Genomic DNA, 21,217 nt, shown 5'->3' with positions numbered 1-21,217 from the left:
TTGGTGGGTGCTTCCCAACTTCACAAAAATTATGATTTGTGGTGTAGAGGGTACGTTGCTAGTGTACTTGTATTAGTAGTCACAAGAGTTTGCAACGGGCTCTAGACGTGCCGCTCTTCGAGCTTTCGCTTTGACTGTGTTGCGCTTTCCGCGCAGGCCTGGCGTTTTTTGAGTACACCGTCTGATTTCAGCCTGTGCGAGCCAACAAAAAGTGAGTTGTGGAATGGAAATCAGTACAAACTCGAGTGACTGTCAGTGACTGAATGGATGCGAACGACTGTTGATTTGAACGAAACGAACTGAGGGAGAGCGTCACCAGTGTCAGCAAGTGCACCCATAAACTTCAATGTAAGTAGAGATGCAAAAGGTGCACATGCTTGCAATTTAATGGTAGTGTGTATGAGTGGGCATGAGTCTGTGATTTGAGTGAGCACCAATTAATCCTAACAGGTGAGAAACTCGAGCAATGCTGCACTGGATGTTCGTGCAACAGAACACAATGAAATATCGAGCAGCTCCCTGCCCCTGCACTACAAGTAACCTAGTTCACAGTAGTAATAAATCACTTTTGCATAAACACGCCACGGTTTCATCCTAGGTAATAACAACATACATTTATTTCAGAACATGCCATCGTGGACACCAATGGGTACCAGGAGTAGGCCAAAGACGACCACATTGCGCACCAGGTACTTCCAGTCAGCTGGCACAGCCAGCGGCATGAGGCATCCCGTCAGAACATGCACCTCGTGAGCCACGCACACCAGCACAAGAGAAGTGACCATAACATTCAGCACAGGGTAGCCAGGCACCAGGACCAGCACTCCATGGGTGTCTGCCGCCAGCCAGATGTGGTACTGCGCAATGAACAGCTGTGCCCACCCAGCATAATCATCACAAAATGTTCTCATAATGTCACAATGAATGTTAATGCAATTAGTATTCCTCATTCGTACACCCCTCTAGACACACTGTCACTCAGACAATATGTGTATATCCCAATTCATGTTCGGTTTCGCCCTGCGCTGCAGAAATTTTCAAGGGCTTTATTGCCGTTGATAAGCAGCACATGGCCCAAGTTCTAAGATATCCACTGAAATGGGCTACATAGCCAGTGATCGTTTGCAGAAAGGTTCACTGACAAGATTGCTTTTGAGCTTTGGTACTGAGCTTTCAAATCTCCAGAGTGGACCACCTTGGATGCTGACAAGGGCTCAGCTAGAGTTAGCGGATGAGAACCTAAAAAAGAAATTCAAGATACAGCCTGAGCTCGCTGCAACAGACAGGCATGCAACCCACTTTCGTATACTTAATTTGGCCCAACAGTTTCCTAATGCAACGAAACTGGCCCTTAACAGACTGTGCATTAATGGGCTACCGTGAACGCAATTTCTTTCCAAATTATTAAAATTAACTGGCAGGGCTTTACCTTCCAAAACCACGACCGCCGCGGCCGAGGTTGAGCCTGCGGCCTTCGTGTCAGCAGCCAAGCACCGTAAACACTGTACCACCACGACAGCTTTCTTTCCAAGTTAGGCATATAAAACGTTCTTTTGCTGCACCAATGCCGGTTATAAACGGAATTAACAACACTGATATCTGCTCACTTGTCCCCGCCACGGTGGACTAGTGGTTATGGCACTCGACTGCTGACCCGAAGGTCGCGAAATCGAATCCCAGATGCGGCGGCTGCATTTTCGATGGAGGTTAAAATGTTTGAGGTCCGCGTTATTAGATTTACTCTGATGCTACCGAGGACTTCTGATTTGGAGCAATTTTTGGAGCAGCAAAATTTCCGTTTTGGAGCACTTTGGAGCAGCAAAATTTTCATGTTGGAGCACTTTGGAGCAGATCATTTTGCATCTGGGAGCACTCTGGAGCAGCGAATTTTACATCATGGAGTGCACTACAGAAGCATATTGCAATAACATTCAAGCACCGGAATATTACTATGGGGCTCTTATGAAGGCTAGAAATATTTCGATTCATTGCAAATCTCATGGAAAAAATCAACTCCGGAGAACTCCATACTTCACTCGCTAATGAAAAAATAAGGGCTCATGCAGTTGAGTGTTCTGAATTAACCTCTTCGGCGATTATTTTCGACACTAGCAAATAAACAGAATACCAGATCAATAAAATTGCACTTTATGAAATAACACTCTAAATACATCTATGTGGTTATCAGCAGACATTGTAGACAAACGCCGTGATGTACAGCAGTGCCTCAATGCCAAAGAGCCACACTGTCCCTAATGCATTCCCCTAAGAAAAGTCCTAGGCGAAAGCCAGGTTCTTTTTCTTCTCGATCGATGGGTTGATCCTCCCCCTCCATCTCTGCAAGCTTTCTGCACCTCTCCTGGTTTTGCGCTAGCTCCATGATCGGCGCACCGATTACGGAAGCAGTGTAAAGCGACGATGACGTGATGGCGTCATCACGTGACATCACGATATATGACGCCATGATGACGTCACAAGTTTTGACGATCTATGACATGATGATGACGCCATCACATGATTATTTTTGCATCAATCGATTGACGCCGCCGACGGTCAATTTTCGTGTTTGATAAAACATATTGGGTATTGAACGTTAACAACCTGGCCTTACATACCAAACTGTCCTCCACCATACAATTTGTTGGTATCGCGCATTCATTGCTTCGCCCTTAAGCGAAACTGAGTTTTTTTACCCGTCAGCTATTGACCCCCGAAAGCGAGGGGCGGACGTGTAACATGGGGTAGCCGCTTCACTGTGGGCCGTCAGCGACGGGCCCGCTACTGACAGCTGCGTATTTGCGGCTGCTCCGACCAGGATATATGCTTTTATTAATGAGATGACATTTTCACAAAGCAAGCAAAAAATTCGAATTGGAACCCTAGCACGTGAACTCGAAAGGGCGGGGCCTTTTAGGGGGTATTAACCGCAGAGTGATTAAACTCGGACGTGCTGGTATAAGCAATTACGAAAAAGCTCTTCCGAATGAAGATCCATGGATAAAGTATATCTGAGGAAAAGTGTGAACGCGTTTCCACCGTTCGCGTGCCCTTCCATAAACGCAAAGCAAGGAAAATTCGATATTGTTCCATATATATACTGCTAGCGATCCCAGATTTCATTCCGCGATGTCCGGAAACAGAAGTGACAGACATTTTAGCAGCATACATGTAGTTATTACTGAACATTGCTTTCCTTACGTGCCCTGCGACGCTTGAAACGAGCTATCAGCAGCGTTTCTAGAACAGACGACGTCCGCCGATGAATCGCCGTCGCACTTTTTCGTTACCGAGAGGCCTAGACGTCACGAGCCTCTGCGGAGAGCGCATTTTGCTGTCGAGCCGACTTGCAGAACAGAAGCTGCGTCGGCACCGTGCATGGCATCGTGGCTTATTCGGGACGCACGCGCGAGCGCTGTTTATTCAGCGGAATAATTCTTGGTCCATGGTTGCGACTTTGGCAGCCCCGAGATCAAGCTGCACATGTTCTGACGCGCCGGCCGTGCGATTGCCGGTGATAGACGCCCCCAAACCCGAGGCTTTGGCGCAGTTTGGCGCAATTTTCGTCGATATTATCAGGCTGGCGCAGTAAATACAATTTGGCGCACTTTGGCGCAGGAGTGGAATCACTGGATTTAGGTGCACGTTAAAGAACCCCAGGTGGTCGAAATTTCCGCAGCCCTCCACTACGGCGTCTCTCATAATCATTACGTGGTTTTGGGACGTTAAACCCCAACTATTATTATTATTATTATTATTATTATTGTTACTATTATTATTATTATGCTCGCCTAAACCACACGTTTAAATCTCTGTTCGTAAAATTAGCAGCTTCTAGCCATGCCAAGCCTCTAGCGAAGACAGTCTTCAAGCTATCTGTTGTCGTTTGACGCTAGTCAGTCGCAACCCGCAAGTACTGAGATAATGGTGTCCAGAAAAGGGAGCGAAGTTCACTGAGTGACAAGATTTACTGTTAGCGCTTTTCCTATGGAAGACAACCTGAGCTCATCCACGCGGTTTTTACAGCTCCCACAGAAGACGAGCTGGGCTTGTCCACCCTGAAAACAAGCGTTTCGTGCAGCCGCAATCAAGATAACCCAATCCATTTTGCCGAATTAAAGACTGCGCAGCAGCACGAGGCACCACGAAAGAAATGCTCGTTTTTTTTTTTTGTTGTTTCTTGTGCCTCGTCGTGCTGCGCAGTTTTTATGAAGATGTTCCCGCACCAACTTGCCAAACATTCCACCCTTGTTGCCGAATTGTCTTTGGCTGTGACAGATGGCTCCGTAAAAAAATTAAAAACTCACTCAAAGCATGCATTTTCGTCGAGAAATGACAGAATTCTAGCAACCGGAATTAAAAAATAGCGTCCTTCTGTGTCTGTGTGGGCGCGCGAGTACCGGCCACAGCTGCGCTCGGAAAAAAAGGATGACGCTCGTTCACCCAAGTTTTGTCCGACTTGAAGAGTGAAGAATAATTTATGTTCTCCTCTAAGCATCCCCGCAACGACAGAGAGCAGTGTACCCTCTCTGAACCATTAGATTCGGACGATGATGACCACGTTTCGGTGTATCGAAAGTCGATGCCGGCAGAGGTAAACAAAACGCCACCGGAGCATCCAAGGTTTCTTTTCACGGCCTCGCTTGTCGCTTTGCTTTATTTTAATTTTGAAGAAGCATTGTCAACACCGACGACCAGGGCGGCTCTGACACTCCTCGTGGTGGAATGCAGTAAAGCCAATGTCAGAGAAGCGAGTTGGGCTAGTTGGTGGTATTAACTGAGGACATATCTACCAGCGCGAAAAGCACAAAAATGACGAGGTAAAAAACAGCAGACAGGACGCAGCGCTAAACTTCAACTGATCATTTACTTCGACAAGAAACAGGAAATCGCAGGCTGCGCCACCCGGAAGAAAACATTCAATAAACGCCCCCATAAACGTCACAGCTTTTTTCCTTCACATGCCATAAGTTAATGAATCGTGTCATATCTAGTCCGACGGTTCTATGCGCAGATTACGTTCCAAGTATGCGCACTCCGTGTTGCTGAGTGCCATAGGGATGGTCGATTAAATTGTTTAATCGGTTAATCGTTAATCGATTTAGCCTTTAATCGATTAATTGCTTTCGGGGGAATCTTTTAATTGATTAATCGATTAATCGACCTTTTTAAGGGGAGCTTTAAAACCGATATCTCTTTGTTTGAGAGGCATCGTTCGTGTATGATATGGGCTCAAATCTTTTTATTAGACGCGCTGACGGTCCGAAATTCCTACTTTCGAAAGTGTCGATGACGGGCCCCTTGTGTCCAGTGTGCGAAAATACACACTTCGCACACTGGACACAAGGGGCCCATCGTCGTTGGTTGATGTCGCGGATTCAAGCATCTATGGCCATTATCCCTGGACTATTCGGCAGCAGGTCGTATATTCTCGAAGCCTGCCTACTCGAGCTCATCGAAACCGGAGGCGCGTTCGGGGACCACACTGGTTGGAAAGTCGCAGTTGAAACATGCAGTGTGGCGGAGGGTGAGGAAATCCCGAGAAAGGTAAAAGAGAGACGAGGAGAAATTAAATAAGATGCCGACTCTAGTAAGCAAGGCATCTTTTCTCGGTTTGTCGGTTAGATATTGTGGAAGGCCTACATAATACTATAATTGCGGACTGACGCGATCTTTTTCTTGAGGTCACCTATGCAGAGATTAGACAGGAATATACTGGCCTCAAACAGACCATCCGTACAGGCAACTACGGGAAATAGGAGGAAAGAAGATGACATTTAAGGGCGCGTTTTTCTTTGTTAGGCACAATATTAATTAGAACTAACAGACAATATTGCCAAGAAAATGTATTGGGGATGTTATTTGTAATAATTGGGATATAAATCTGAAGAAAGTAAAGTGCACGGAAAGATAACTTGTCGCCGGAAGGGACCGAACCTGCGACCTTCGAATAACGCGTCCGATGCTCTACCACTGAGCTACGGCAGCGGTCATCCCCCGTCCACTTCATACGGTATACGTGTGCATTTATATCTAGGAGTGTTAGTCAGTTGCGATCGCAGCCATGGCGGCGATTGTGGAACACTCTTTTTCTGCCTTTTGGCGTCACCTAGCAAGTGATCTTTTCACGAGCTGCTAGCTGACCAATAATCCCTCGCATACTACCTGAAGGCACTGAGTCTGCCGGAACGAGACCCTCACTATGAATGAAGGAAAGATTACTTTTAGGGGCTCGTTTTTCTTTGTTGGACACAATATTAATTAGAACGAACAGAAAATAATGCGAAGGAAAGTATAGGGGATGTGAAGGGTGTATGACAAAGAAAAACGAGCCCTTAAAAGTCACCTTGTTTCCTTCATTCATTGCGAGGGTCTCGTTCTTGCAGACTTGGTGCCTTCAGATAGTATGCGAGGGATTATTGGTCAGCTGCCAGCTCGTAAAAAAAGGTCACTTGCTACGTGACGCCAAATGGCAGAAAAAGAGTGTTCCACACGACGCCATGGCTGTGATCGGCGCTAACACTCCTAGGTTTAAATGCACATGTGTACCCTATGAAGTGGACGGGGGGATGACTGCCGCCGTAGCTCAGTGGTGAGCATCGGACGCGTTATTCGAAGGTCGCAAGTTCGGCCCCTGCGGGCGGCAAGTTATCTTTTCGTCCACTTTACTTTCTTCACATTGATGTCCCAATTATTACAAATAACATCCCCTATACTTTTCTTGGCATCACTGTCTGTTAGTTCCAATTAGTATTGCGGGAAATAGACTGACATCAGTTTCTACCTCCCGGCTAGAAAAAACAGCAGCTGCGCCAGTATACTCCGCAGGTTTCACGTGATCTTTGCCGTAACACGGCGCCACTCACACCTTTTCAATCGTGCGTACATCCTGAACTGTGAGCGCTAGCTAGTGTACCAGACATTATAGCATAAATTTCGCGACTGTCCTTGTCACAGCAGAAGACGGGGGCCTCTAAATGAAAGCTGTATTTCTCCCTAATATGCGACCATACAGTACTGCTAAATGCTACAAGGTCACTTCTTCAATAGTAATGCACTGGATGCTATAGACGTTCGGCAAGCCCACGCGTAAAATTGCGGATTACATAAAGGGTCTATAAGACCCTTTTCACAATTCGCGAGTGCGCATTCCTGCGCTACATTTTCTCTCAACTAATGGCAGCAACTTTCGTGCTTCAAGAGGAGACGAGGTCGTAGTTGCGCATGCTGGCGTTTGTCTATTATGCATGTTTGTGTCAAGAGAGCCGAGTCTACACTTTCCGCGTCCCAGCGCAAGCAAACCGCGCTTGAACACCCTGTTTGAAAAAGTGACTAGCTGCCATTATTTAGGCTAACTGCATCGTAGAAAAGTTAGCTCAACAATTATGAAAATGGTATATACCCTTTAAGACGGACAGTTGAGCTAGTTGGTATACAACATAATAAAAGATGGTCACTAGCGTCCTTCTCCTCTTTACGCTAGCAAACGTGTCTTATTATGTATACACGGATTACCTAATCATCTCCCCATCATCGTACTTCATCACTCTTTTTGCCCCGTTGCGTTTTCCCCGGCGCAGAGTAGCAAGCAGCGGCGTACCAGCTCAGGCCACCCTCTCTGCCCTATAATATGTTTTCTCTCTCTTTTTCATTGGTAAACAATATTTTATTTACTAAAGAGTAAAACAGAACGGCACTAAGAACCGGTGAGGAAATAAGCAGCTCATATTATAATGCCGCACTTACACAAGAAACGAGTAAAATCTGAGGGTTGAATAAAATACAAAGAAAGTTGCGATTGACACTACAGGTGACGAAAACTACTCGTTTATCAAATGTAAGCAGACATGCGTTTATGCGGCAACACGATGAAACAGCGCGGCAAAAACCAAACACGAACAAAATAAGCTACAAGACGATGCGCTGGCACGTATGAAATTTACAGAAAAGAATAAATTTCTCTTTTGAAATTTGGCGAATCCACGTGCTGCTTACTTTCTGAACAGTCCCCTTTTGTTTTGTTTCATGGGGTTTTCTGCTCCGAACCACATGCTTTTTTCTGCTGAGCGTAGAAATGTCAGTTGCACGAGATGCTCGGGCGACAACCGACACCTCCTTTGGGTCGCCACACATCCAGCATGCGAAAAAAGGCGCTCGGATGCTACTGACGTTGCAGGAATTGGCAAATACCCCATTGCAACGTCAAACACATGATCTAGGCCAGTTCGCATGCAGTGCCAAGTCTCAAGTGAATTCGGATTGGTGCGGCGATCGACTACAGGGTTACTATAGTATGTCTTGAACTGAGAAGGGATTTAGTTCATCGGATCGTACTCCAGTGCAACGCAATTGCGTAGAAGCGCGCGATCGACGGCATCCCAAATAGAACCAGAAAAAGTAGTTGTATTCGGCTTTGCAACTTCCTGCGTCTAAGGATAGCGTTCAGGGTCTGCCTATCAGGATAGCGCGCCTCGCAGTCATGCGCTCCGGCCAAGGGGCGACGTTGGGGGCGGGAGTGGGGGATGCCGTAATCGATTAATCGAATAGTTTTAATCGATTAATCCGATTAATCGAAAGGCACAAATCGATTATGATTAATCGATTAATTGTGGACCTTTAATCGATTAATCTTTCATCGATTTTACCATCCCTAGAGTGCCAGCGACGGTGCACTTACACACCAATCATGCCCTTTTCTTATGCAGAAGGCCTCGTAGATCTCTCTGTCTGATTGCCCTCGCAACCGCCTGAGCACGCGAGCGCAGTGAAACTGTGCTGTGCACGCGCACCTTCGGCAATGGACAGCAAAATGGCCAGCGGCAGCGACAGCACTGACGGATGCCCGGTGTTCCCTCAGACGGTCGTTTAAACAACGACCCGTCTGGCCGATGTAGCACATTCCGCACGACAGTGGAATCATGTAAACCACTGCGACTGAGCATTCCACGAAGCGCGTGACATGCTTTTTGTCACAGGCTCGAGCACCCTCCGTAGCATTCACCATGCGACACATATCCCAGAAAGTTTTCTCGGTGCAGTGAAAACAACTGAGACGCCGAATTTCAGTGCTGCCTTTTTCAGGCGGTGCGACACCCTGTGCATGTACGGCACTGGTACAGGGCGCACCTGCCTTGTATGCTCACTAAGCCCAGCGGTTGGTCGTGCCTGCTTCCCCCCTGAAATGAGGCTCTCCGCTACCGACAATATATACCCGGCGCTTCGCAGTCTATTGAATTGGTGAACTACACTGCATGCCACCTGGTGCTCACAGGATTTGTGAAAGGCGGCTCGAAGGCTATTCACGGCTATTCCCCTTTTGACAGTTTTAGAGTGGGCCGAATTATAGTTGAGGATTGACTTTTTACTTCGCGGGCAATATGCCCAGCAGAGTGTACGTTCTGTAAAGCTGATGCGGAGATCAAGGATTGTAAGGTACAGGGCGGGTTATACTTCTTGGAGGCGCTCACATTGACGAAAAGGACCGTAAGATTGTGGGGCTCGGTCCCAAACATGCCTTTGAACGAAGGTTCACTGCCACGGAAAAATTGGCAATGACTCATTCTGTCGCTAACCAGGTTTCGGAGCCCAACCGATCCTTGTGTTTAAAACACTGGATTGATGTGGTTTCCAAGCATAATACGCGTCCCAGTCGAGACGAACATTCGCGAAGATTAGTTAGTTCTTTTGCCGTCAGTAATTTGCGGCTTTTGGTGTCTGACAAGGAAGGGTCGTTCGTTGTGATGCCTGCGGGCATGTTTCAGGATAAGGCTGTCCTCGCAATTCAAAAAAACTTCAAACCAGTCGCTTGCAGGCCGGGATCTGTCAAAAAGCAGGCACTTGCTTTGTTGTCGGAACTCAAGCTTGAACGGCTGCGGTCCTTGGTGAAGAATTCCAAAAGCCTGCACTTGCAGGTTTTCTTCACCGCCAAGACACACCAACCTGAAATTCCTTTTCGGGCAATCGTGTCGGAGCATGGCTCATGACAGCATGTTATCTCGGGCTATCTACAGACCCACCTAAGCTGGTTAACTGTTGTAGATCCGTTCTTGGTTAGCAACTCGCAAAAGGTTGTTGATTTCCTGGGCAGTAAGAACAAAAAAATGACTGCCTTCAGTGTTGATATCCAAGACTTGTTTTGTTCTTTACCGCATAATTTTCTGTTGCAGTGTGTTAAGGAAACCATAACTGAACTAAATGACGAGACGCGGTTTGTTGATAAATATGGTATATCAGTGCAAAGTTTTCTTGAACTTCTCCGTTTCTATCTTGATTCTACATTTGTATCATGGCAAGGGGATTTGTTTGTTCAGGCCTCGGGTGTCTGCATAGGCTCAAGAGTTGCCCCTGTTCTCAGTGATATTTTGTTGAGTAGGATAGACCGCGATCTCGAGCGAGATTTCGAGGGTTGGGGCACACATATATTTAGGTATGTAGATGATTACTTAGTCTTCATGGAAAGCGAGGGCGGCACCCATGGTATGGTCAACATTCTCAAAGCATTTAGGGAAAGGGGGAATGGTCTTGTTTTCACGTGCGAAGTTCCCAACCATAAAAATGAACTCCAGTTTCTTGACCTAAATGTGCGATTTAAAAGTGAGCATGTTTGTTGGATTTACGCTCCACGATCGGTGAAGCCCCTCCTAAACTTCACATCGGCCCATTCAAAACTTCTAAAAAACGGTATTGCCACCTCCTGTTTGTTCTCGGCCATCTCAAAATCATGTCATCATACCATAGACGAAAGCTTCCAGAATCAGTGTGATCGGCTAATGGCAGCCGGCTTCCCCACTTCTTTTCTGGCAACTACCTCTGAGCGTTTGCTAAAGAGAATAAAATCTAATGCGCAATCTGCGCAATCTGACAACCAGATACCAACTTCACAATGCGACCGAAAACGGTTTGCTGTGATTCCGTATGTACATGCCATTTCGCATAGAGAAAAGAATCTTGCGGGTCAGTATGAGGATGATGTTGTTTTTTCGGGTGGCATCAAATTGGGCAGCCTGTGTGGCAAGATTGAAAGACGCGCAAATGGGGTTGCAAGGGCAGGTGATAATGCCTGCTCAATCTTACATGTTAAGAAGTACACCGCGTGTTTAGAAGGGGTGGTATATAAGATTCCTTGTACCTGCGGGTCTGTCCACATCGGACAGACTGCCAGATGTATTAATGTTCGGCTGCGCGAGCATGCGAATTCTTTGAAGGGGGGTGTTTCGTCTCACCTCGCCAGCCACTGCCGGGATTGCGGGTGCATGCCTTCCTTTGAACAAACGTCCATCATCACTCGCCATCATAATCAACGCACACGTGAGATTTCAGAGGCGTACCACATGGCTAAGTGCGATAGTGTTTGTATAAGTCAGCCATCAGTCTCATTATCGGAGCAAGAAATCCGTTTCATTGATCGAGTGTAATCTTGCGTGGCACGTGTGTTTCAGTATATATATTTGTCTTTTCAAATAAAATCTTTCAGTTGAAGATCAGCGCTTGTCCCGTCCTCTTCTCTTGTGTCCTTGTCAATTTCGTGCGCTGCGCAAAGATGGATAAGTTCCAACTCGCCCGCCTATCAATCCTATTAAAGGATTGTAAGCACCCATCGACTGGCATCTCATGTGTAAACCTTAGCCCACCACAAAACGTGCTTTAAATGCTTCCAGCACATTGTCCACGACTGCATCCTTAGCGTCCATGTCAAAGCCTTTCATTAAAATTAAGAAATCATCTACATATCTAAAAATCTTTGCAACGGAAGTTTGTCAACGTATGCGTTCACTCTGTTGTCAAAATCGGATAAAAACAAATCACTTAAAACTGGTGCATTGCGTGAGCCTATACATATACCATCCTTCTGCACAAAGGCACCACCGTTAAAATCAACAACTGTAGACGAGAGGTAAAATCTAAGCATTTCCAGAAAATTGTCGATAGAAATTCCCAAAAAGTTCTGGAAGGCGACAGGGCCAAAATCCTACAAGTAAGAGCATGAAAAAACGGGGGAGCGTTTTTTCGCTTTTTCTGTAAACGTAGAAGATCTTTTCTACTCTATTCCGCAGGATCATCAAATGAAAGTGGTTAGGGACCGCGTAGAGGATTTCGGCCCTGTTGCCTTTCAGAACTTTTCAGGAATATTCGACGCGGAGGCAACAATTATCGAAAAGACGCTAGAAATGCACACCCAACAGTACCATCGCTTATTGATTCCAGACAGCGCAGCTGTCGAAGCCCTCGGCTACGACGACCTGCGCGAAACCATCCAAGCCTTCGTGCGGGAGGAGCTGCGCAAGCTGTTGCCTTCGCCACAGCCTCAAATGGACTGGATTGCGGAAATCGTACGACAAAAAATCCGGCAGACACTTGGAGTTCCTGAGCAAGCGCAGCCTCAGCCTGAAGCCATGACTTACGGTGCTGCTGTCCGCCGTCGCGGCCCACACGCGCGACAGCGCCAAGACGCCGCACCACCGCAGTCGCCAGCTTCCGTCGCCAGCTCCGGCCGCCGCCGCCGCCATCTCGCCCGCCTGTCGGCCAGCGCTACACGCCGAGGAAGACCGACGATTGGCGCGCCCTTGAACACCACCCGCTCTGCTACCACTGCGTAAGGACCTTACCACTGCGGGGAAGCAGGCCACACCTGCCCCCGCTGCCAGTAGCGCAAAATCACTCACGATCAACGCGCCGTGTCCACAGCGAGGTGAACGACCACGCGACATCGCCGACTACCTCGAAAGAGCGCAGTGGACTACCTTCCCGATCGCCGTCGCCAGGCCGCTACATCTCACTGCAGCGCCGGCAGTACACAGGCCCTACCCGGGGCCGATCCACGAGCCCTTATCCGGAAAATTTGGGGCAGTAATCTATGAAAGTGCGGTTGCTGTACGACGAAATACCGAAGATCCTCAGCCGCGCCGACGATGCTGCGACGAAATCTCCAGAACACGCCACCAGCCCAACAGAGCACTGCAGACAGAACTCCGCTGCGGAAAGAAGACTTGACTATGCGACGTGTGCCGGTATCACAGACTATCAATGCGCCACATCAAGTCAAAACGACGTCCTCCAATTGCAGGGACGTTGAAGAATGTTGGAGGGTACGTAGCTCGGTGCCGTCACGCTGGTGAGTGGCCAGTAGAGCGACGTCGATGATGGAAGGCTTTGCGGTTGGTGTGTACATTGCATCGACGCGGCTCAGAACATCGACAGGAATGTTTTTGGTGTCTTTGACATGACAGAATGTAGTTGTGAACTCCGAGATGTACGAGAGATGTCCGCTCTCGCGAGGCGAGTAGCAGGACGCCGATCGCGTGCACAAGGGGCTTGTGGTCTGTCGAGACAGTAAACTGACGGACTTCGAGTAAGTGCCGGAAGTGTCAGACAGCCAACTACGCGGTGAGTAGCTCGCGGCCGAACACGCTGTAGCGGCTCTGTGCAGGCTCGTTTCTTTGAGAGAAAGCGACTGGATGCCATATACCATCGATTAATTGTTGCAAAAGGCGGTCAACTGCGTTGTTTGAGGCGTCTGTCATAATAGGAGTGGGTTAATCTGGTTTGGGATGTCTCAGTAGCGTTGCACTTAACTCTTGTGAACGCGTGGGCTGTGTCCTCAGTCGACTGAAACGCTTGCTTCCGTTTTGAGCTTAGCAGAGCGTGTAGAGGGGCCACAAGTCGTGCACAATCGGGTACAAACCGTCAATAGAAATCTACGAAACCGAGAAATTGGCGAAGCTTGGTCATCGTAGTTGGTCGTGGAAAATCTGCGACAACGCGAATCTTGGACGGCAGCGGTCGAATGCTGTTCGCGTCGACTACGTGTCTAAGGAACTCGAGTTCCTGTCAACCAAATTCACTTTTGGCGGCCTTGACGACAATTCATCTGTTGGCAAGGCGAGAGAACAGCAAGCGCAGGTGTTGAAGACGTTCTTCAGCGGAAGGCCTTGCGACAATGAGGTTGTCGATGTAGGTAAAAACGCAAGCATTGGGTGACAAAATCGATAAAACACACGCTAGAATGATTGGCCAGCGTTCCGTAGGTCGACGGGCATGCGGAGGAATTCAAAAAGACCAAACGGTGTGGCCATGGCGCAGCATATGCGGCTCAACAACCAAGGTCTTCCAAAAGCTAAAAAGGTATAAATAACGGATGTCGTCAAACGATAAAATGGTATAAATAAAGAGGACTTTTAGCGGGTTAAAACCTAAAAAGTAGGAGCGAGAATAAAATTCACTGGTTTTGCAAAAACTCAAGCTTTTTCTTCGAGAGCGACACAGAGGGCATGCTAACACAGCTGGGTCGAAGCTGTTCTATACATGATGCCTCATACATAAGCTTGAGCAAAATGTCAGCAGCTGAAGTTAGCATTCGAAAGAAGGCCTTTCCCGTGCCTCGTATATCAGTCATTTATGAAGGAAATGTCAGGGTTTCTGAATCTGGACTCCAATTTCCCAGCCGCGGCGGCTACATTTTCGATGGAGGCGAAATGCGTGAGGCCCTTGTACATAGACTTAAGTGCACGTTAGGGACCCTAGGTGGTCGACATTTCCGTAGCCCTCCACTACGGCATCCCTCAAAATCACATCGTGGTTTTGCGACGTTGAACCGCAACAATTATTATTATACATAATTATTGGACTCCAATTCTGGAGTATAGTGTTTCGCTCTACGGTAATGTTTTAACACATGGTGACCAGATGGGGCGCCTCACGTAAAAAAAAAAAGATGCTTGATATTAGTCACGTCTGTGTAGCTCATGAAAATACCTAAAGGGGCCCTGCAATACTTCTTCAGCATAGGCAGAAAACGCTGCCGATCGGTAGTCGAGGCTCCTGAGAACAGGTGAGCAAAACATTATATCGCAGCCTGGAATTTACAATTAATTCTCAAAGTCAGTTAAAAATCGCTGCCCCTTCTCTCTACAAATTATGCCGTGTACTCAAATGACCGCGCCATACACTCAAATTCACGGCCATTGGCTGAATTTGAGCATCGTTGGTTGCATAGTTACTGCGCCCGCCGCCACGTGCCTGCGAGCGCGCTCTCGATCTCACTGAAAGTTAGCCGCGCGTTCAGAGAAAAAAAAAGAAAGTTCTCCAGGTCATGACGCGCGCGTGACACGACTTCTTTCCCCCGCGCCATCCATGGAGGAAGGAATACTAAGGAGAGGCCGTCACATTCGTGAAGCCTCCACATCGCAAACACCCGGATCGCCTCCTAGCGAAGGAACATTTCGCGATTTCCGTCGCGACGTTTGCAAGCGCATGCGCGCATCGCGAAACTTTGCAGCCTTTTATTTGTTTGTTTGTTCTTCGCCGTGCAAGCGGTGTAGTCGATTTACGCATGCTGCTCTCTGTGTGTGTTTTTTAGGAAAGCTACGCTGGCTACGCAATGCCCAGTTGTTGCGTATACCCTGTGCAAATCGCGTGCACTGAGGACAGTACCGCGTGTGAGTTTTCATGTCTACGTATACGTTCGCTTCAGTACTGATCACTAAGGCACGGTATTTGCGTGCGAAGCTCTCGGATGTGCGCTCTGTTGCTTGTTACTCATTCTGTCAATTCGGAACAAACGTGCAATTTTGTTTTTGGCGTCTGACGCGTCGTACATACCATGCGCTGAAGGCATCGTACGTTTTAGAGGCTGTGTCGTTCAAACAAAAGGGCAATAAACTTTTGTTGTTGTTATCGGACGACGTGATATATGTATTGTGCGGTGTGCGCTGGCTGCGTGCTTGTGTTCTGTGCGCACTGGAATTACAAACTTTACATGCACGGTCGCGTATACAATACAGCGGTGTCCTCTTTTCGATGTGAAGTTACGTCAACTATAGGTTGGCGTTGCGCCGAATATCTACTAGGCTTACTCCATATACACGAACGAAGAACCGCTAATCGGGCAATAGGTCTGGAAATCAGGCTACGAGAAAAGAAAGGGAAGGCCTAACGCCCAGCAGAACGCGTAAGTTACTGCTAGGTGAGTTAGAATACGATGATGCAGGGGCTGAACGTTTTTGATCACGGCACGTACCGGTATTCTGTACTGTTGCACAAAAACGCTCCTCGAAGAATTTCAGCACGCAGCGCTCGGGCCTGCCACGCACGAACAGCCTGGTAAACGTCTGCTTGCAACATTTTACTCCGTATGAACCGCACAATACGCGCTAAGTTTACGCCGTGACTACAGATTCGAGCAGAAGCGAACCACCGCGGAGAGCACGCCGCGGGGCGTCTGCTGTTTTGTTTGCCCCATACCGGTTTGTTTGCCCCATAAATCAGACGTCACTTCCGCCACACTTTTCGCAATGCATTGGGATACGATAGGGCCTCTCCTTAGTTTTTCCTTCCTCCATGGTGCCATCCCTCCCTGCTTAAGGCCGTACCGCGCTGCAACCACCCGTCCAGATCCGCTCAGTTTGTCTGTTCCGTTCCGCCTTTCGAGCGTTCCGGACGCGGCAGCCGTCCTCGGTGGGACCGCAGGAGCGGACAGCATACACACGCTGATTGGCCGACGGGATGTTCGCGAAGTGCTGGCAACCGTTCGGTGCAGCAAATGTCTTCGATGGCGGCGACTATCACCAGCAGACGACTCAAACATATACTTTTGCCCATGTGGTTTCAGTTTTCCGCATTGTGGCGTTAACAAAGGATTTGCACGGTTACGTTCTGTTCTGAAGCAGCATGAGTTGTTTGGTTGCGGTCATGGACGCCCGAAACGCTGCATAGAGGGGCTTTAACCTGTAAAATAGTTGAAATTCAGTTATTGCTGCCACATCTCATAGCAACAATCAGCCCATCTGCGCTAGGTCGCGTCCCGCGTGACATCGCAGCGTTTCAAGGTGTGTGCACGTCAACTTGCAAGAACACGGCGTCCTCGCACACGTCCCTAATGCGATGGTTCAGGTAGGGAACCTGTCGCGGCAACAGCGCGGCACGCTCACGGCGATCAGACCATTGCTCGCGACGTGCAGACGTGTAGTTCAAGAATAAAGGTTCTTCCTCTTCATGTCATAGAAGTGCGCAGTACCGACAATGGGGAGGGGGAAAGCAGTGCCATAATCTAACGGCGGACCCTTGTCACCGATGACACCGCCTCAAATGCAATGAAAACAGACGCTCACTTGCACAATCTACGCAGTTAGCAACAAAGGCACGATGCTAAAAAAAGCTGCAAGTAGGAGAATTTCCACAGCGTTCACTCGTATATACTAGTTCTCCCAAGGTCGTTAAACCTTGCGTCATAAATCCGCGGCCATGGCAAAGCGCTAGTGCCTCTCAAATTATTGTCACTGCTCTCGGCCGTCCTTTTTACCGATAGATATATGCGCTTCTATTCGACGTTGTAACTTTAATTACCAGAAGTTGCAGCATAAAAGGGGCATCCTCTCCTTTCTAATACTGTACAAGCCTGTGAGTAACTGTGTCCATTTCTTCCTCTGCCCAGATAAAATACATGGATACATGAGATGTTTTTTTTTCTCGTTAACAGTTATCACATACTGAGGAAGACATTAAAAGAAATACAGTCGGGATACTTAAGTTGTACAACCAATTGAACAATTACCCGTGCAGCTGGGAAGAAAAACTGGGACCTAAACAGTCCGATAACTGAGGGGAGGACAGGGTGAAACTTATTAGGTTCTGCATGTAATCCATGCCCAGCCCTGCCAGAATCATTAACAAGATGTGACAAAAGCTTTGTGATGATTCTATCATGGCTCCCACCCGGTATCTGATCGATTCCAATGATATACGATTCGAATGCCCACGTGGCCCTGGTACTTTCAAATAAAGAAATAAATAAATACTGGCAAGCAAGACAGCCACCTACATAAGTGGTAAACTGCACAGATGGTAATAATCCCAAAGCCAAGAAAAGAGGTGCAACTAGATAATCTCGAGCCCATTTCATTAGCATCATGCACAGGCAAGCCTATTTATCATGTAATTCTTACACGACCAAGCACAATAAAGTCACATCAATGTTAATTTATTGCCATGCTGAAATGGTCATGCCAAGCCAAAAGCTACGTACGTAGCTTGACGTGGCACTGATGACTGAGATCTTTTCCTGCATAATGTCAGCAGGTTCAGGCCCAAGCTGTCCGGAAACAACATTATGCTACAAATTGAACCCTAAATAATAGACGTGTGATTGCAGCTCTTGCATACCAAATCAATCGTTAGAATGAGTCTCATGAAGGCCTTTGACAACATCACACACAAGGCTGTTATAGCTACAACAGGTAAACATACCTACATGAATGTAAGGACACCCGTGTGTACCATGTGATGGTAATCATAAACACGCCATATCAGATCAGGTGACATAGAATTCAAAGGCTGGCGAACACCTTGGGGACTGGTTCCGTCTCCCTTTCTGCTTAATGCATACGCTTACTGGAAGAACTGAATAGCATGAAAGCACTACAGTATGGCCTGTAAGCTGATGGCATCATGCTGTGCGTAGGTGACAGCAATGCCCAGATAGAAAAAAGAACTGTGCAATACACCATACACACGCTAAACCATATGCCAAACAAATGATGTGACAAAATTATCTAAAGCGTATCCAGTTGTCACTCTGCCATGAAAGAAACAAACTTGGTACGCCTAGTGCACGCCTTCATTATCATGCGCTGTATGCAACACCCTACCAAACTCCAAATGTCAGGGAAGACTACTAGATAGTGGTCATAGTACCAACTGAGCTACGGTAGAGCATTGGACGCGTTATACAAAGGTTGCAGGTTCGGTCCCTGACGGCGGCAAGTTGTCTTTTCGTCCACTTTACTTTCTACATATCTACATCACAATTAGTACAATGATACATTTAAAACAGTACAATTAACGTCTCCTACACCTTCCAATTGGTTTCAAATTGATGCTACCGAAGACTTCTCATTTGGAGCAATTTTTGGAGCACCAAAATTTCCATTTTGGAGCATATTGGAGCAGCAAAAATTTCTATCTAGCACTTTGGAGCAGATACTTTGCATCTGGGAGCACTCTGGAGCAGCTAATTTTACACCTTAGAGTGCTCTAGAGAAGCGAATTGAGGATGTAGATGCGGTCACTGACCAAGTCAAGGTGAAGAACACAGAGACGTTTCGGGACCCATACGGGTTCCTTGTCCACACTAAGCAGGCAAGAGCCGTGTGTCGCTTTTTATCCTAAATTTTGACGTAATGAAAGGGTGTAACTGGCAGGTAGATTCCCATCTGTCCTGCTGATAGAGTCCTCAGTCGTCTGGTAAAAACAGATTCCAAAAGTAGCCTCGTGGTCGAATTATTTTCCTTGGCTATTATAGCGGCGTTGTCCCAATCAATGAAGTGACCGTGATTATCCGCGTGCTCAGCAAGGGCGTTTGACACTTTCCTGTTGTTGCTCAAGCCCCTTTATTGTTCCTTAAATCTCCTGGTGAAGTAGACAGTTTCGCCGATGTAACTGCAGCTGCAGTCAGCGTTACTGCAATTTGCACTAACTGCGTTAGTGAAATTTGCTGAATGTTAATGCAATTTGCAGAACCAAATTCCACTAACATTCAAGCACCTGAATAATTATTATGGGGCTCTTCTGAAGAGCTAGAAACATTTCGATTCATTGCAAATCTCATGGAACAAATCATCTCAGGACAACTCCATATTTCACTCGATAATGCAAAACTAAGGGCTCATGCAGTTGAGTGCTCTGGATTAACCTCTTCAGTTATTATTAAATGCGAAGCATTTCTTAGCGAACCTCAGGCACTTTGGCCGTTTCTATCTATCTATCTATCTATCTATCTATCTATCTATCTATCTATCTATCTATCTATCTATCTATCTATCTATCTATCTATCTATCTATCTATCTATCTAGCCGCCTATGTCTGGGCGCTCTCCTGGTCGTCTCCATAACTTGTAGTATACCAAAATTGGCATAGCAGGGGATCAGTGTATGGCGAACGCGATTCACTGTTCATGACATGAATAACGCAACATGCCTGTCGCGTACATCATGAAACCCTTTCTCTCAGTCACGTGTGGCACATACCCGCATATCAGAGTTCATGTTATGCGGGTATGTGCGCCAGGGGATACAGTCTCAACCAACACAGTAACGGCGAACACACATATTGACACACAAGGAAAGTGATAATAATATTATCTGTCGGGGTTTTATGTCCTAAAACCACCGATATTATTATGAGAGACGCCATAGCGAAGGGCTCCGGAAATTTTCACCATCTGGTATTCTTTACAGTGCACCGAGATCGCGCAGTACCCGGGCATCTAGCATTTTGCCGCCATCGAAATGCGACGGCCGCGGCTTGGATCGAACCCGCGACCTTCGAGTCAGCAGCTGAGCGCTGTAACCGCTACACCACCGCGGCCGACGCAAGGAAAGTGAGGGAGCTGATGACATAACACCCCTGAAAGACTATCAACTCGTCCACGTGGTCAGCAAAGTGGACTACGTGGATTACAACAAAAAGCGGGGTGGATGCTTCCCTACGATAAATCTGCCGATAGAAACAGGCCTCTCATCAGTACCAATGACTTCAACATTGACTTATCAAGACTCAACAACGCCGCGTCCTGGTACTGAGTGAACGACGGCTTGGATGTGGACAGGGCATCGAAAGACCTCGCTGCCACGTCCAGGACAGGAGGCATCATAGATCATTTCATCGTAAGAGGAATCCAGGATTTCCGCCACCTGCGCTATACCTCGCACTTCACTACACTTAGACCCCTCGTAGCCGTGATCACGTACGGATCTGATTAAAAAGTTCAGTCGAGCTGCTGGTGCTCACTGATCACGGTGATGAGGACCTTGTTCAAGAACCCCTCACACACATACACACAGGTTCGTGAAACGTGCGTGCATTCTCCGTCATAACGGACAAGTATAAGCATAACAACTGTAACGCAACTGTGGGTCATTCCACGCCAAACGTCCCAGACATTGCGCTCGACCCTCTCCAATTGTATTGTAAAAAATTGTGGACGTTCATATCAGTGCACTATTTGCCCTCGGAAAGTATTTTTTAGAAAAAAAAATTTTCTTGTCTGTTACAGTGATTTGAATTTTGCCGTAGTGGGTGAAACATAGGTTGCGAAAAAATACTCTAAAAAATACAATACTTTATGGAACGCCTTAAATATCTGCTGTTTACTTGAAAAGGAATGGCACTATCTTATTATCACCCATTGACGACCACTACTTTGTCTCACGATGTGCTTTGTGGTGA

General features: G+C 47.2%; 1 protein-coding gene across 1 annotated transcript in view; it reads right to left on the bottom strand.

The window, feature by feature from the left end:
• Positions 1-593: 593 nt before the first annotated feature.
• The window catches only part of LOC119379495 (N-acetylneuraminate 9-O-acetyltransferase), a gene marked incomplete at its 5' end in the record, with an annotated part of 402,877 nt that continues 382,253 nt past the window's right edge, over positions 594-21,217 (bottom strand). The window contains 1 exon segment of the mRNA XM_037648795.2: positions 594-872. Coding sequence (XP_037504723.1) covers positions 621-872 — 252 coding nt within the window.

This window comes from Rhipicephalus sanguineus, chromosome 1 (genome assembly GCF_013339695.2).
Source record: "Rhipicephalus sanguineus isolate Rsan-2018 chromosome 1, BIME_Rsan_1.4, whole genome shotgun sequence".
NCBI classification, from domain to species: domain Eukaryota; kingdom Metazoa; phylum Arthropoda; class Arachnida; order Ixodida; family Ixodidae; genus Rhipicephalus; species Rhipicephalus sanguineus.
The sequence above is the reverse complement of the archived record's forward strand: the minus strand, read 5'-3'. Positions and strand labels throughout refer to the sequence as shown.